The 15337-nt window shown below is 52.0% G+C and overlaps 1 protein-coding gene across 1 annotated transcript in view; it reads right to left on the minus strand.

Annotated features, from left to right (window-relative positions):
- Nucleotides 1-6: 6 nt before the first annotated feature.
- CNTNAP1 (contactin associated protein 1) overlaps nt 7-15337 on the minus strand; it is a 53110-nt gene continuing 37779 nt past the window's right edge. The window contains 19 exon segments of the mRNA XM_075580411.1: nt 7-1476; nt 1479-1619; nt 1886-1930; nt 2940-3170; nt 3466-3508; nt 3510-3560; nt 5455-5474; nt 5477-5581; nt 6140-6358; nt 6361-6366; nt 7000-7239; nt 7843-8061; nt 9284-9457; nt 10439-10566; nt 11121-11277; nt 12232-12435; nt 13278-13397; nt 13708-13814; nt 14556-14727. Coding sequence (XP_075436526.1) covers nt 1427-1476; nt 1479-1619; nt 1886-1930; nt 2940-3170; nt 3466-3508; nt 3510-3560; nt 5455-5474; nt 5477-5581; nt 6140-6358; nt 6361-6366; nt 7000-7239; nt 7843-8061; nt 9284-9457; nt 10439-10566; nt 11121-11277; nt 12232-12435; nt 13278-13397; nt 13708-13814; nt 14556-14727 — 2432 coding nt within the window. The 3' untranslated portion in view covers nt 7-1426.

The following is a 15337-nucleotide window of genomic DNA, read 5'->3' on the forward strand; positions in this document are numbered from 1 at the left end:
TATTAGGAGTTAAGATGCTGATCACAGAATGCAGCGCATAAATAAATAGCGCTGCGAATGAAGAGGCGACGCGTTTCGCATGATGGCTGTAACAATTAACAAACATACTTTCAGTAACCTTGTTTATCTGGCAGTGCCTTTAAAGGAAACTCCATGCCACCGGCAGGCAGCAGCCACCAAGAATCAAGGGTTGTCTCGGGCAAAGAGGAACCCTTTAAACCCCTTTCGATTAAACTCCCACCATTAAACTCCCAGCCTAGCAAGAGTACAAATCATTCACTTTTTTTGTTTTATTGTATGTCAAACCATTAAAGCATTTCCATCCATAACCAGTTTTAAAACCCATTATATATGTATATAGATTTTAATGCAACATTTAGTGCGTGATGTCCTATACCCCGGGCACATTAGGTGTTGTGATATAATCTATTATGTGGTGTGATACCCTATTAAACAGGGGAGTCCCACTACGAAGGGGCCGATGACGGAGAGTATTGCGTTTAGCTAACAGGATGAAGAATTCAGATCCTCACGACGTTCTATTCTCCGACAGCAACCGCGAGCGCAGCGCCCGCCATCTTCCACCCTCACGCCGTGTAATGTACATTTACAAACAACGGCTTACTGCGACGTCTCTTCCGCGTTTTACTGAATAAATAAATAAATAATATTTCTAGACGGTTACCTGCTTTAAAAATAACAAACCAACAAAAAAAAACGGTGGTCGTCGTAGTTGAAACGCTGAAGCCGGTTTCACAAACACATCTCGCATAGTGTCTTCTGCTACTGCATCCTGTATACTTACACGTCATGGGAGAGAAGAGAGAAGAAGCATCGGGTGTCCGCATAGTGTCAGAGGTAACCACCGAGACACTTTTTATTACTTAGCACCGGACGTAGCTAGGAGTGAGTTTGCCTTCGTCCACCTGCAATTTGCTGACGCCCATTAGGATCGCACAACGTAACGCAAGCTTGTTCAGAAGCCTTGTTGGACGGGTTAGCCGCCCCGAACCTTGTAGGGATGATCACAGAACACTGTTTATCTGATTAGATCTTCTAAAACACAAGGCGAAGAGGTTTAAAGGCGGGTTCTCCTTAATACTCGCTCCTTGTGGTTGCAATGTTGGGTGAAGACTGGAGAGCTATTGGTAATTCGATACTCGAAGACCCTTATTCCTTTTCCAAACCGTCAGGAGGTTCTTCTAGTTATGGTAGATCCTGCTTGATCTTTCTCCTTCGGTCCACCTCCCCCCCCCCCGTTTCCCCTCTCTCCCCAAAATGGACTCTTGATGTACTCGAAAAGGGATTGTTGAATGTGGCCCACGGTGAAGCAGAGAAGTCTTCCCAGGACATCCCGTGATCTGATGGCTGCTATTGCCAGATCTTGCCTCCGGAAAATGGGGGGGTGGGGGGGGGGGAGATGTGTCTATTCGGATTTCGCTCCCTCCTCCACAATCTGGGGGAGGGCTTGTTCTTCCTCACAGAGACCGGCTTGGCGGCGCCCGGAGTGTCTATGGCTTTTGGCTCGTTGGTGAGGTATGACCCCTTGTATCGGTGGAAGTAGTGGTAGACCAGGAACAAGGACCCCAGCAGAAGGAGGAAGAGGAAGATGACGGTGACTGGAAGAGAATGGAAAGGGAAGTCACTCGTCGATTCCTCGTTGGTGGAACATGCATCCTTCTGTTACAGAAGGGCGCCTGCCTCATGCTCGGCCTTATCAGAATCCTCGTCTGACCTGAGATGTAAGTTACACTAATCTATTCACCAGCAACAAAGGAGAGGGTTCTTTACAGTAAGGGCAGTTACAGTGTGGGATTCATTACCCAGGGAGACTGGGATGGCAGATACAGTGGATATGAAACACGAGTGCAACATCATTACTTACATGCAATGATCCCAGCCAAACCGTCGTCGTGTACGTGAGGGAACACTGCAAGACAGTCACACACCACATGTTATTTAGGATCTAACGGGACAATTTATAGGTTAGGGGTGATATCCAATTAACATTTCTCTGGTCAGCATGTTAATATGCAATATAAAAGCAGTAATCACGCTCATTAAATAGTGTGTGTGTATGTGTGTGTACATAAACACACGCGGTTAAGCGTTAACTCATAGGAATCGGCGCCAGCCACAGGGTGATGTCATGTCTGCACCCAATGGTGCAGAAGATGACATAACCCCTTGGGTGCAGGAGGCTACCAATGCATTGCAACGGAACGTCTTCGGACACCGAGCGGGTTCACATTCAACATAAACAAATAAAAAGCGTAACATCCATCGGTGGAAATATTACGCCTTTAATAGCCACCACATAATCGGGGGTTGAGTGTGAGTCGCTGGCCTCTTGAGTTTCTAAGGGGATCATATAATAGGAATAGGTTCTACATTGCTGTTATTATGTATTTGGACCACCCATTTTAGGTTGGCCCCTCTTATCTTACCTGGGACTATGGCGGCCCTTATTTGCATAGGCAAGATCGGCCCGACGCCAACCTGGTGGGTTGGGTGATAAAAGACGGTTTTCGCCCGCTGGCCCGATAGGTATCGGAGTTTAGCGAGTAGCACGTGAATAGCTAAATTAGCCGCCCATCCTCGATTCGCGTACATCTGCGCGCTTTTTGCGATACAGTCATTAAAACGTAACGCCCCCCTTGCATATGTCGTTAGAGACGATGCCACCTCATCTGCAGGCTAATTGGCAATCCTGGAGTTAAATGAGGCCCACGTATTTTGCCGTTCATTAACACCAGACATACACACTTGTCTTGGAAACACAATATGGCCGCCCTGGCCAACCAACGCGGCGGCCATATTGGCAGTTTTATAATCGGGATATATCTTGGGTGGGAGGAGGGGGGGTATGGTTCCTGAGATATGCTGGCCATAGATCAGCTCTGGGGGACCTCTGCTTTAACCCCGTCAGCCCTCCTCACCTGTTCCCATGTACCACGGATCCATGTCGGGCGGCATTTGAAGAATCTGCACGGGCATGGCGCCACAGTTGGACTCCACTATGACGCCCTTCACGGTGATGACGGCCGCCGAGTTGGACGGTCTGAAGATGTCCCGGATGGGGGTGATGTTGTTGAAGCGCACGTCGGCCAGGCATCCGGCGAAGCCGGGCGTGTTAAATTTCTGCACCTCTGGGTCCATGGCGCCCGTCTCTAAAAAGGAAGAAAGCGCAGAACAGGGTGTTAAATCGCCCTCGGGCAGGGGGAAACAAAATGGCTGCCGAATCTGAGCCCAACATCGGCGGTGGCTTCCTATTGGGCGGCCATTTAAATCCCCAGGAAGTAATACCGGTTAAGGTCAGGAGGGCGGTTCCAGCCCTGTGGACCGTAAAAATGGAAGTTGGTTAGGGCGGATTGCTCCTTGACCGTCCGGTGGTAGAAGAACGGAGTAAAAGATGGCTGCCGAAACGTAACGGGTCCCTGTGAGATATCGAGAAGAAGGACTCACCCATCACCCGTCCCAGATACAGAGCTTTGGGTGAATCAAACTTGCGGGTCCGCCCACAGGTAAAACTGCTCCTCCACCACTGGGTAATAGTCCACCTGGAATGAGGGAGAGGGAGGGAGACAGAGGGAGGGGGAGAGAGGGAGGGAGAGAGAGAGAGGGGAGAGAGAGGGAGGGGGAGAGAGAGAGGGAGGGGGAGAGGGAGGGGGAGAGAGAGAGAGGGAGGAGGGAGAGAGAGAGGGAGGGGGGAGAGAGGGAGGGGGGGAGAGAGGGAGGGGGGAGAGAGAGAGGGGGAGAGAGAGGGAGGGGGAGAGAGAGGGAGGGGGAGATAGAGAGAGAGAGAGAGGGAGGGGGGAGAGAGAGGGAGGGGGGAGAGAGAGAGGGGAGGAGAGAGAGGGAGGAGAGAGAGAGAGGGGGAGAGAGAGGAGAGAGAGATCCTTTTAATGGATTAACATTACAGTCCCTTAAAGATGGACGGATGGTGTACAAGGCATTTGAGACCACTTAGGTTTCTTCTTCAAGTATAGACTACACTTCAAGAAACCTATTCGGGTTTGTAAGCCCCGTACAGTACATGAATTAAGTAGAAACATGTGATATAGATATAAATCTATCTCAGCGATTCCCAAAAGGGGGTCCCTGAGGTGTAATGGCGACTCCCGGGCAGTATAGCGGGTTCCTGACTATATACTGCCTGGGATCGGGCACACAGTTTGGGGGATTATTAAGTGTGTGTTCCCCCCACGCGCTCAGGACACTATATACTGCCTGGGATCGGCACACAGTTTGGGGGATTATTAAGCGTGTGTTCCCCCCACGCGCTCAGGACACTATATACTGCCTGGGATCGGGCACACAGTTTGGGGGATTATTAAGCGTGTGTTCCCCCACGCGCTCAGGACACTATATACTGCCTGGGATCGGGCACACAGTTTGGGGGATTATTAAGCGTGTGTTTCCCCCCACGCGCTCAGGACACTATATACTGCCTGGGATCGGGCACACAGTTTGGGGGATTATTAAGCGTGTGTTCCCCCACGCACTCAGGACACTATATACTGCTGGGATCGGTCACACAGTTTGGGGGATTATTAAGCGTGTGTTCCCCCCACGCACTCAGGACACTATATACTGCCTGGGATCGGTCACACAGTTTGGGGATTATTAGGCGTGTGTTCCCCCCACGCGCTCAGGACACTATATACTGCCTGGGATCAGGCACACAGTTTGGGGGATTATTAAGCGTGTGTTCCTCCCACGCGCTCAGGACACTATATACTGCCTGGGATCGGTCACACAGTTTGGGGATTATTAGGCGTGTGTTCCCCCCACGCGCTCAGGACACTATATACTGCCTGGGATCGGGCACACAGTTTGGGGGATTATTAAGCGTGTGTTCCCCCCACGCGCTCAGGACACTATATACTGCCTGGGATCGGTCACACAGTTTGGGGGATTATTAAGCGTGTGTCCCCCCCACGCGCTCAGGACACTATATACTGCCTGGGATCGGGCACACAGTTTGGGGGATTATTAAGTGTGTGTTCCCCCCACTGCGCTCAGGACACTATATACTGCCTGGGATCGGGCACACAGTTTGGGGGATTATTAAGCGTGTGTTCCCCCCATGCGCTCAGGACACTATATACTGCCTGGGATCGGTCACACAGTTTGGGGGATTATTAAGTGTGTGTTCCCCCCACTGCGCTCAGGACCACTATATACTGCCTGGGATCGGCACACAGTTTGGGGGATTATTAAGCGTGTGTTCCCCCCCACGCGCTCAGGACACTATATACTGCCTGGGATCGGGCACACAGTTTGGGGGATTATTAAGCGTGTGTTCCCCCCACGCGCTCAGGACACTATATACTGCCTGGGATCGGGCACACAGTTTGGGGGATTATTAGGCGTGCGAGCGCTTTCCGCACCGCGGCAATACAGACGTCGGCATACACCGCCTGCGTCCGTGGCTCTATCCAGCCGCGTTACCTGCGTGTAAAGCGTGCGGATTCCCGGGTGATATTCACGCGGTGGGGCTTCCCGTCCGTCACGTTTTTCTTGCTCAGCTGGTACAGGTACGGGCTTTTCCCCAGCTGGTAATTGAGCTGCAAAGTCCCTGCAGACGACACAGGCACAACGCGTCACAGCGGATCCAGCTGACGCGCGCTCGGATGGGGAGTGGCTGGGAGGGGGGGGGGGGACTGAGTAATATTTATAGTGGGGCGGGGGAGGGGGGAACATTCAATACCAGTTGGTTGTGAAGTCACGTCATGCCTGGGTCTCAAAGCTCAAAAAGAGTGTAAGCTCCTCGGGGAGGGGTTTTGTACGTTCAGCCTAACTCATCTCCTCTGTGTCGGCCCCCTCCCTACATCATTGTTATTTTTATTCGGGGATCCCACTCTCTCGTTGTCTTTGTCTCGGCCATAGGGCCCTTATTCGGTTCTGCTTTCCCTGTGCTGGAGCAGGCTTTGGTCTCCCCCACTGGGTATAAATGAAGTCTTCTCGCGGCACAGGTGGAAGCTGGGTGGTAACGTCACTGCCCTTGGTGAATTCCCGGTGACGTCGGGACACGTTCACCAACAAGGACCAGGGATCGTCACAAGGCCGATGTGTTGGGGGCCCCCCTCTGTTACTGATCTTGTGGATGGATGAGGGAAAGTAGAAGTCCACCCACCGTCCGGCCTGATGAGGACGGCGATGTAGTCCGTGACGAAGGAGCTGATGTAGAGGAGCACGGTGGGCGCCACGGTGGTGCTGAAGCTGAATGAGATCTCCTCGCGGGTCAGGTTGTTCACGAAGAGCGGGATTGACCCGACGCTGGTAAACTCCCGGGCTGCCACCATGGCGATCGACAGGATGTTGTGACGCAGCCACGTTCCCGTCTCGAAATAACCCCGATGTCTGCGGGGGGGGGGGGGAGAAAAGGAAGGCGACACATGCCCATCTCAACCCGAGTTTAAGCCCAGTGCCTAGCTCGGCCTTGCAGATAAATACCAGAAATGGACCAGCCCAACGCTGCCACCCAGGCAGCGGAAGTTGGGCCCGACTTCCAACGGGGCCTAACTTCTGCTTCGGACCTGCCGGGGCGGGTCCGCCCGTTGGGCACGGGACAGATGGCTGCGCTCTTGCCACTGGCTATCTGCAAGGCTGGCCTAGAGCCGTGAAACTTGGGGCAAACCAAATGTCATCTTGGCGCCCGAGATTACCGGTAGGTAAGATTTTAAGCTCTTCCGGGCAGGAAGTTGCAACGCCTGCACGTTCAATGTGCAACACTGATGCCTATTGTTAAATATTAGGATTATTATGTATCCAATCATTTTAACCCCAATGCAAGTTTAGTTTTGTAGATGAAATGGGGGTGTAATTGAAGGTTTACAGGCTGCCAAACTTGCGTAGAGCCAGAGGTAGAAACAAACCAGTATTCAACATGCTGTATCCCCCCTTCCCCTCTTTCTCCCACTCACCCTCCCTCCTTTAATCCAGGCAGTGCATGTTCTCCCACCCTCTCTCCGTACGTCTCCACGGTCTTCTTACCTCGGGTGCAGAACGGTCCCTCAAAGCCTGTTCCGTTGCAGTCACAGGTGTAGTGGTTGTACCTCTCCACGCAGCGGCCCCCGTTCTGACACTCCACCCGCGGTCTCAGACAGTAGCCCGTGCAGTTCGTCCTCACCCCCAGCGTCTCGTTGGCTTTGCCTTCCAAATTCAAGGTCACGCCATTCATCCGCAACGCCCGGAGGCAACCCAAGAACGGCCTCAGCTTGTACTCCGCTGAGCCTGCGTGCGATATACATAAGAGTGACCATGATCAAAGGGGTAATACCACGTGGCTCGCCAATACACTTTGTGCCGCGCCCCAGCTCTGGAATTCTCTACCACGCACGGTAAGACTCTCCTCCACCATAAAGACATATTTAAACGTTCCTTGAAGACACTTTTTCCAGGAGACCTCTCCCACCCTCTCCCGACTCCTTTCTTTCATCCCAGAACCGCGTACGCTAGAGTCCGATGTCGATGGCCAAACCCTGGCTGGGAAACTCACACACACTATTCCTTGTATCTCCACTCCCCCCCATCTTCAAGATGGTCAGCTCCTTGGGGGAAGGGACCTGCTACCTGTATGTATAGGTGTGTGGGGTGTTACTTTGGTGTATGTACGGTGGATTGCGTTGGGTGTATAGGTGTGCGGGGTGTTACTTGATGTGTGTGGGGTGCGAATGCACGATTTACATAAAGTTTGTGTGTCCGGTGTGTATATATATATATATATATAATACACTGGTTTGTATGGCGGGACGGGTCACCGCGTGTGCGTCTTGGCGCCAGGGCCTGGTTGGGTTATGCTTGCCCTCCAGCCCTCGGAGAGGACCACCGACTCACCCACGTAGAGAGGTCGGTCGTACTTGATGTTGATGTAGCTTTGATGGGGGTAATTGAGGATCACCCAGGGCAGTTTGTCCACCCGGAGCCGGGCCATCTTGACGTTAATCTCCGCTTTCACCTGGTGCCACTCGTCGTCGTTCAGCCCGCGCAGTGACTTGACCGTCAGGTTTTCGTGGCCGTTGCCCACGTCGTAGACAAACGCCAACTCCTTGGTCGCTAGATGAGGCGGGAGAAGGGGACAGGCGCGGAACAGTGAACATGGCGGCAGGCAGTAGAAAGCATGGCGTCCATTGCTTGGGATGATCTAGATTAGGGGTGGGCAACTCCAGTCCTAACGGCCCACCATATGTCAGGGTTTCAGGATATCCCTGCTTCAGCACTGTGGGGGGGTCAATCAGTGGCTCAGTCATCATTACCTTCTCCTCCCGCGTCAACTGACTTCCTCTTTCTTCGCCTGCTTTTTGTGTAAACTTTATAGCTATCTGACTCTCCTTATCTGCCACCAGGCTATGTGCACTACGATGTCACCAGATACGTAGACTACCGGTCATTATGATTGAGCCACCTGTGCTGAAGCAGGGATATCCTGAAACCCGGTATAGCCACACTTACAATTGGGGTAACATGAATGGCTAAAACGCGACAATCGCCATAGGGTCCTGGCTTCAGGTAAGTGTCCACGGGGCTATGTTCCTGGCTTGTGTATCGAGATGTCGACCCTTCCTGGTTTTACGCGTCGCAGGATTAAGCCGTACAAACACCAGGTGCTGGCTACACAGCCGACGCGTTTCGCACAATTGCCCTTCTTCAGGACCCGGTGTTTGTACGGCTTCATCCTGAGACGCATGAAACCAGGAAGCGTCGACATCTCGATACACAGCAAGGGACTTGCAGCGGGCACTTACCTGAATCTAGGACCTCATGGCAATCTCCGGTACGCTCTGCCCTCATGGACGTCTCCAGTGTGGGACGCCCATCGGGGCTTTGGAGTGCTCCAGCGCAGTAGATGGAAAAGAGCTCAGATACCAATTTAACCCTTGGGAGCACAAGCGCGGCTCTCTTTTGCTATTCCATATCTAAGTTAATTTTGAATAATGGAACAGGAATCCACCATGTTTCCTTATTGGCGATGTCCCTAACGGTACTATAGACATCATCTCTCCATAGAGGGGCAGAAATGTACAATGTAACTAAAGGATATTGGAAGCATAGACATGTCTAGCATGAGTAGTATACCACAGCCAAAGGAACCCAGTCCTAAATTAAAATCCCAACAGTCCATCACTTGTGATGAGTTGGGTTGCTGATTTATTGATATTTAAACCTTTCTTGATATATGAAACAGGGCCTCTCTTGAACAGCTTCAGTTTCCCCCCGTCTACACCCCCCAATCAAGAAAATCTTTCAACAATCTGCTGGGCGTTCACAACCCACTCACTGTTGAGTTCGATCCTGATGAAGTTCCGACATCGGTTGCCCGAATTCTCCAGGAAGGTGCCGGACCGGGAGGTGGTCTTGAAGTAAAAGGAGATATCGATGCTGGTGTCCGGTTTGAAGGTTGGGTAGATGAGGCTGGCTCCTTTCATGAAGGTGACCGTGTTCCACGTGTTCCCTAAAAATTCAAGGAGAGGCTAGAGCATCCATCACAGGTTCTCTGACACTTCCGAGGGTGGAGATAACTACAATGGAGTCAACCGCCTTAGATGTAGAGAGAACTTGACTAAGGAGCCTTCTGCCAGAAGACAGGTACGAGAGCTGGAAGACCCCTTACTGTCCGTTCAATTCGATGGGCTGTGAACCGTCTAACAGCGCCGGAAAGGTGTCTAATGGAAGAAGACTGCTTAGTCAAAATGGCCCTAGATCTCCACTAAAGGAAAATGTTCCCTTATTTTCTTCATGTGTTGAAATGAATACGCTTATATCTCCTCCTAGAGGGGGGGGGGGGGAATGTTTCATTCTATCTGGTCATTCTTGTTCTTCCCCGTTATCTCCTAAAAACTAATTACACTGCCATCGTTAGCCAAACCAATCGTTAAAGGGAGGGGAGAATCTAGATCAACAAATTAATCTTTCCATCCAGCATTTTACAAAATCGTCTCATTCCAAGAGAGAATCGTGTAAAGATGGTAAAAAAAAACGCTACAAAGCATCTGGTTAATGTGGAGATGTTCAAGACCTAAAAAAAAAACATGTATCCTGGTTTAATTTGCTTAAAAATAGCGCCAATGAGCTATTAAACACGCCAATGCTATTGGTTGAGTTTGGTGCTTAAAAGGATCGGCCCAGCCCTGCTAAGGAAACTCTCAATCCACTGCAAAGGGGTTAACTGTATGTCACGTGACAGAACTAACAGAAGGTGCAGAGTTGCTGGAGAGGGATATTATGGCGAGCTGCCATTTTGTGAGGCCCACACGCAGATCCAGCTTTCATTATTTAGGCCGATGGAAAAGGGAAGGAAGAATTTTAACTAGCCAAATGGGCAGTGACCTTAAGGTAGCGTGGAAGGACTACCATGGATCGTTACACTAATCGCTGGCCCGTGGCAGGAAATGGGCCCAATCCGTGGGCCAAACCGAAGGCCCGCCTTACTTACTGTCTCCGTAGCAACGTAACGGTCCCACGGAAAACCAGGCCTCGGAACCGGTGCGGTTGGTATCTCCCACCACCACCTGCGTCACGGGTAAGTGGTCGCGAAAGTTCAGGATCCCCTTGTCGTATCTCCTGAGCGCGATTGGACAACAGAGAGGACGCGGCTGAGAAGCTGCAAACACTCGCGAATGGTGCGCATGCGTGTGGGTATTTCTTAGATTGTAAGCTCTGTGGGGCAAGGACTCCTCTACCCATCATGTGCTTGTATGTTTGAGGCACATATTGTTTTTTACTTCCCTCTATTCTTCGGCTTGCGTACATTGTTGACGCTACGTGGAAATAAAAATATACAGCGCGCACATGTTGTCATCACACTTCCTGCGTGGGAACGGGGGGGGGGGGGGGAGATGAAGGTTGGGCGTTTGTCCGGAGACAAAAAGTAAACCAGGCCCTTTGGATTTGAGAAGAAATATATGAATGAAATACGGCCCGAGGTGGTTTTCCCACCGTGTATATGTGTGGAAAGGAACCGGCCAAAAAAGGCGGAGCTACCACGCGACTACGCCAGACGGAAGCCATGCTTTTGCCCTCTTCTGTACCCAATGGATATAGTGTGTAAAGGGAAATGGGAGTGGACGCTGGGCAGAAGAACGTCAGCGGCAGAGGTCGTGTGATGATGTACGTACCACTGCAGGTGATCGGCGTCGCAGTTGCAGAAGTATCTTGGATCGGCGCAGGCCTTCTCCAGGCCGCAGGCGCATCGCTGTATCCCAGGGTTGGACCCGCCCCAGTAAAAATGGCGCTCGTTGTTGCGCCCCATCCAGAAGCTGAAGGGCAGTCCGGCTGCAGGGAGGATGAAACAGACAATGGGCCCATGTTCCCGCCCCCTCAAGCAGAACGATTGCACAAGTCGGCTTCGGGCGCCGGGAAGACGCCACTCGAAAATGGACAAGAACGGTGTCTTCTAGAGCCAGACTAGCAAACACATCATGGCTCGACTAAATGAGCAACGGGGGGTTGGGAAGGAGGTGGGACTACTGTCCCAGGCTCCATGGCTGCGGGAGGGGAGATGTGGGGGGGTGGGGTAGAGAGGTGGGGGCGTGGGAGAGGGGTGGGGGCGTGGGAGACAGGTGGGGTGTGGGAGACAGCGAGAGAGAGAGGTGGTGGGGTTGGGACGTAAGGGAGAGAGAGGTGGAAGATGGGAGAGGATGGGGTATGAGAGATAGAGGGGGGTTGATCTTGCAATGCCGGGCCCTGGGAAAGGCCCTCAATGTGGTCGCCTATCGGCGTGTTGGGGTCAGCAAACTTGAGCGGGTCCCAAGATGCTTTGCAGCTTACCGCTGCTTAGTAAATCAATGTCTTCACGATGCACAGAGAAATTATTTGCAGAAGTCCTCTTCTCTATTTTTGTGATGGATATGAAACCAGCGTGTGTGTTACCTTTTGTCACAATGTGTGAATGAGCTGAAGGAAAGGTGGTGTTTGGTGGGGAAAAAAGAACGCCGCCTACGGAGGAGGTGAGCGAGCCTGGTTCCAATCCCAGCGCCCGGTCTCCTCGTGATCTTGGCCAAGTCATCTGATCTCCGGGGGCCTTTGGCCACCACAAATAGATCCTTGGTTCTTCTGGGGAGGGACTACTGCCCGGGTCTAGATCATCAACATCCATCCAATGCCAGGCCCTAGATCATCAACATCCACCCAATGCCAGGCCCTAGGTCATCAACATCCACCCAATGCCCGGTCCTAGATCATCAACATCCACCCAATGCCGGCCCTCCTCCGGGGCTTCTCACTTACAGGGCGTATTGAGGAGCCTGGACTTGTAGCAGGTGAACTCCATCCGTTGCTCGCAGTACTCGGAGCCGTTGGCCAGAGAAGACACTTCCCCCCAGGACGCGTTCCAGTAATGCAGCTCTCCCATGTACGGGTGCTCCGGGCTCGAGCCGGAGATCTTGGTGGCGTAATATCGGTCGTGGTGTACGACGGTCCACGCTCTTTCCTCTAAGCGGGGCGAGAAGCGGAGAGGGGTCTAACCAGTGGTCAGAGCGGGAATGGGCAGGGTGGGGTTACGATTTGGGACTTTAATACTTCATACATAACACTTAAATGAAGTTAACATTAGCAACGTATAATATATAAGCATAAGGCCGCGCTTATAGTGCCGGTGGCGGCGACGCTGGCGTCACGCTGCGGTCGCTGGAAAAATCAAATTGAAATGACTTCCACCGATCGCGACCAAGCCGTCGCTCCGCACTTACTATAAGCGTGCGCAACGGCATCAATGCATTTGTTTTGACGCGACGCCACGTCGCTGTCGCCAGCACTATAAGCGCGGCCTTAGTGTCGAAGTTATTAACAAACCCTATATTTATAACTTGGGGTGTGTGTGTATGCATATATATATATACAGCTCAACCCCCTTATAACGCTGTGCTTGGGGTCCAATGAATCACACCGCGCTATAAGCGGATCGCGTTAGAAACAATGCGCCATTGTATGCGTTGTACAACAAAGTATTTAAGACGCCAATAACCGTGTTGTAAAGTATTCATAATTACGAAAATTGGGAGCCACGCGTACACCGCGCTATAAGCGGATCCGCGCTGTAACGGATCGCGCTATAACGGGGTTGAGCGGTATATATATATTCTCGAAAGCTTGTCCTATGACATAGTGTTAGTCCAAATAAAAAAAGGCATCACCTAATACTGAACAACTAATTTATTCTGCGCTATACACATACAGTATATATATATATATTTTCTAATGTGTGTGTTCCTATATTTCGATTCACAGGTGTGTGTTTATAAATCTAGTCTTGTGTGCGTGCGTATTCACGCTACCCGAGATTTCGCAGTAGACGGTGAACGGCTTCAGCGGGCCGCTGCCGTCTGGATCCACCGTGTAATTCCCGGACAGTTTGCCGCTGATCCCGTAGGCGTCGCAGTTCTCCTTGTAAAGAGCTGAAGGTGAATAGACAGAGAGGAGGTGATCGGGCGGGAAACGACTGTTGGAGCCGCAGGCCGGGACGCGCGCCACGATGCAGGGTCTCGGACCCCCCGCCACGCGCCAGGGAACCCTACCACGATGCAGGGTCTCGGACCCCGAACCACGGTATCTGACATTGAAATCCATGGCAGTTACTGTGGGATTTGGGTGCTGTAGGGTAATGAATCCCCGGGGGAGGGGGAAATACCAGGGGAGGGGGTTACGCCAAGGGGGGGGGGGAGGCAGGGCTCATGACGTGGGAGTGGGGGGGGCGAACACACTTACACTTGTGGCAGGTTTCCCCTTTGTAGCCGGTCATGTCGCAGGTGCAGAAGAAGTCGTCCCAGGACTGGTAGCACCGGCCGCCGTGCTCACACGGATTCGGCCTACACCTGAGAAGATCGACGTTCCGATGATGGCGTGCCCCTACCCCCCCCCCCCCGTCAACCCCCAATGTTGGCGTCTCACCCGCTCTTCCTACATAACCTGTGGTGCCCCCTCAAGTCAATTCCCCACAATGTACACCAGGGCGTCTGTTCTCCCCTCTTTGGCCGTCTTCCCAGCTCACTGGTTGAAGCTCTGGGGTTGATCAGACCCTCCCCCGGCAAAATCCCACTGATACTTCTGGTGTTAGCTTTTTTGCCCCCCATCCCCCACGTGTGCAACCAGAAGAGCTTGATACATAAGCCCCCCATGTATCATATTCCTGAATAAGGAGCCAAGAACCGATGCTAACGAAGTGCTAAGCCCATCTCGATTATTGACCTTGGTCAAGCTCAGGATACGACTGGTTTTCTGATAAGTCTGCATGGTATGTCCTCTCTCCATCTCCCCTTCTCCCTCTCCCCTCTCTCTCCCCTTCTCTCTTCCTCAATTCTCCATCCATCTCCCCCCTCCCCCCCCCCACTCCCTTTTCTCCCTCTGCCCCAACTCTCCACCTCAGCTTGGATGGAGGCCTCTCCAATGATCTCTCACACCCATCCACCCGTGCTACTTCTGCGCCTGACCACTTTGTGTAGATGCCTTCGAGCCCTCCTGCATCCTGTGCACGGAGTTACTACCTTATAATAGCCGTAGAGCTACACACACACACACACAGCCACTGATATACACACACACACACACAGCCTTACCTGTCCGCAATCGAGCAAACGTTGAACATGACCTCGGAGAATCTTCCCAGCCAGCCCAGCTGCATGCGGTGGAGATCCACCTGCAGCCCGTCCACGCTGATCATCTGCATGCAGCCATGGAACGCCGTCTGGTTAGAATTGCAGCCGGAACCGGCTGCTGGCTTCGGGCAACCTGCGTCAAAGAGACTGTTATACACCCCCCGGGTCTCACTCATTCTGTATGATAGAGACTGTTATACACCCCCGTGGTCTCATTCATTCTGTATGATAGAGACTGTTATACACCCCCCGGGTCTCACTCATTCTGTATGATAGAGACTGTTATACACCCCCCGGGTCTCACTCATTCTGTATGATAGAGACTGTTATACACCCCCAGGGTCTCCCTCATTCTGTATGATAGAGACTGTTATACACCCCCAGGGTCTCACTCATTCTGTATGATAGAGACTGTTATACACACCCCGGGTCTCACTCATTCTGTATGATAGAGACTGTTATACACCCCCCGGGTCTCACTCATTCTGTATGATAGAGACTGTTATACACCCCCGGGGTCTCACTCATTCTGTATGATAGAGACTGTGATACACCCCCGGGGTCTCACTTATTCTGTATGATAGAGACTGTTATACACCCCCCGGGTCTCACTCATTCTGTATGATAGAGACTGTTATACACCCCCCAGGGTCTCACTCATTCTGTATGATAGAGACTGTTATACACCCCCCGGGTCTCACTCATTCTGTATGATAGAGACTGTTATACACCCCCAGGGTCTC

This window comes from Ascaphus truei, chromosome 23 (assembly GCF_040206685.1).
Source record: "Ascaphus truei isolate aAscTru1 chromosome 23, aAscTru1.hap1, whole genome shotgun sequence".
Classification (NCBI taxonomy): Eukaryota; Metazoa; Chordata; class Amphibia; order Anura; family Ascaphidae; genus Ascaphus; species Ascaphus truei.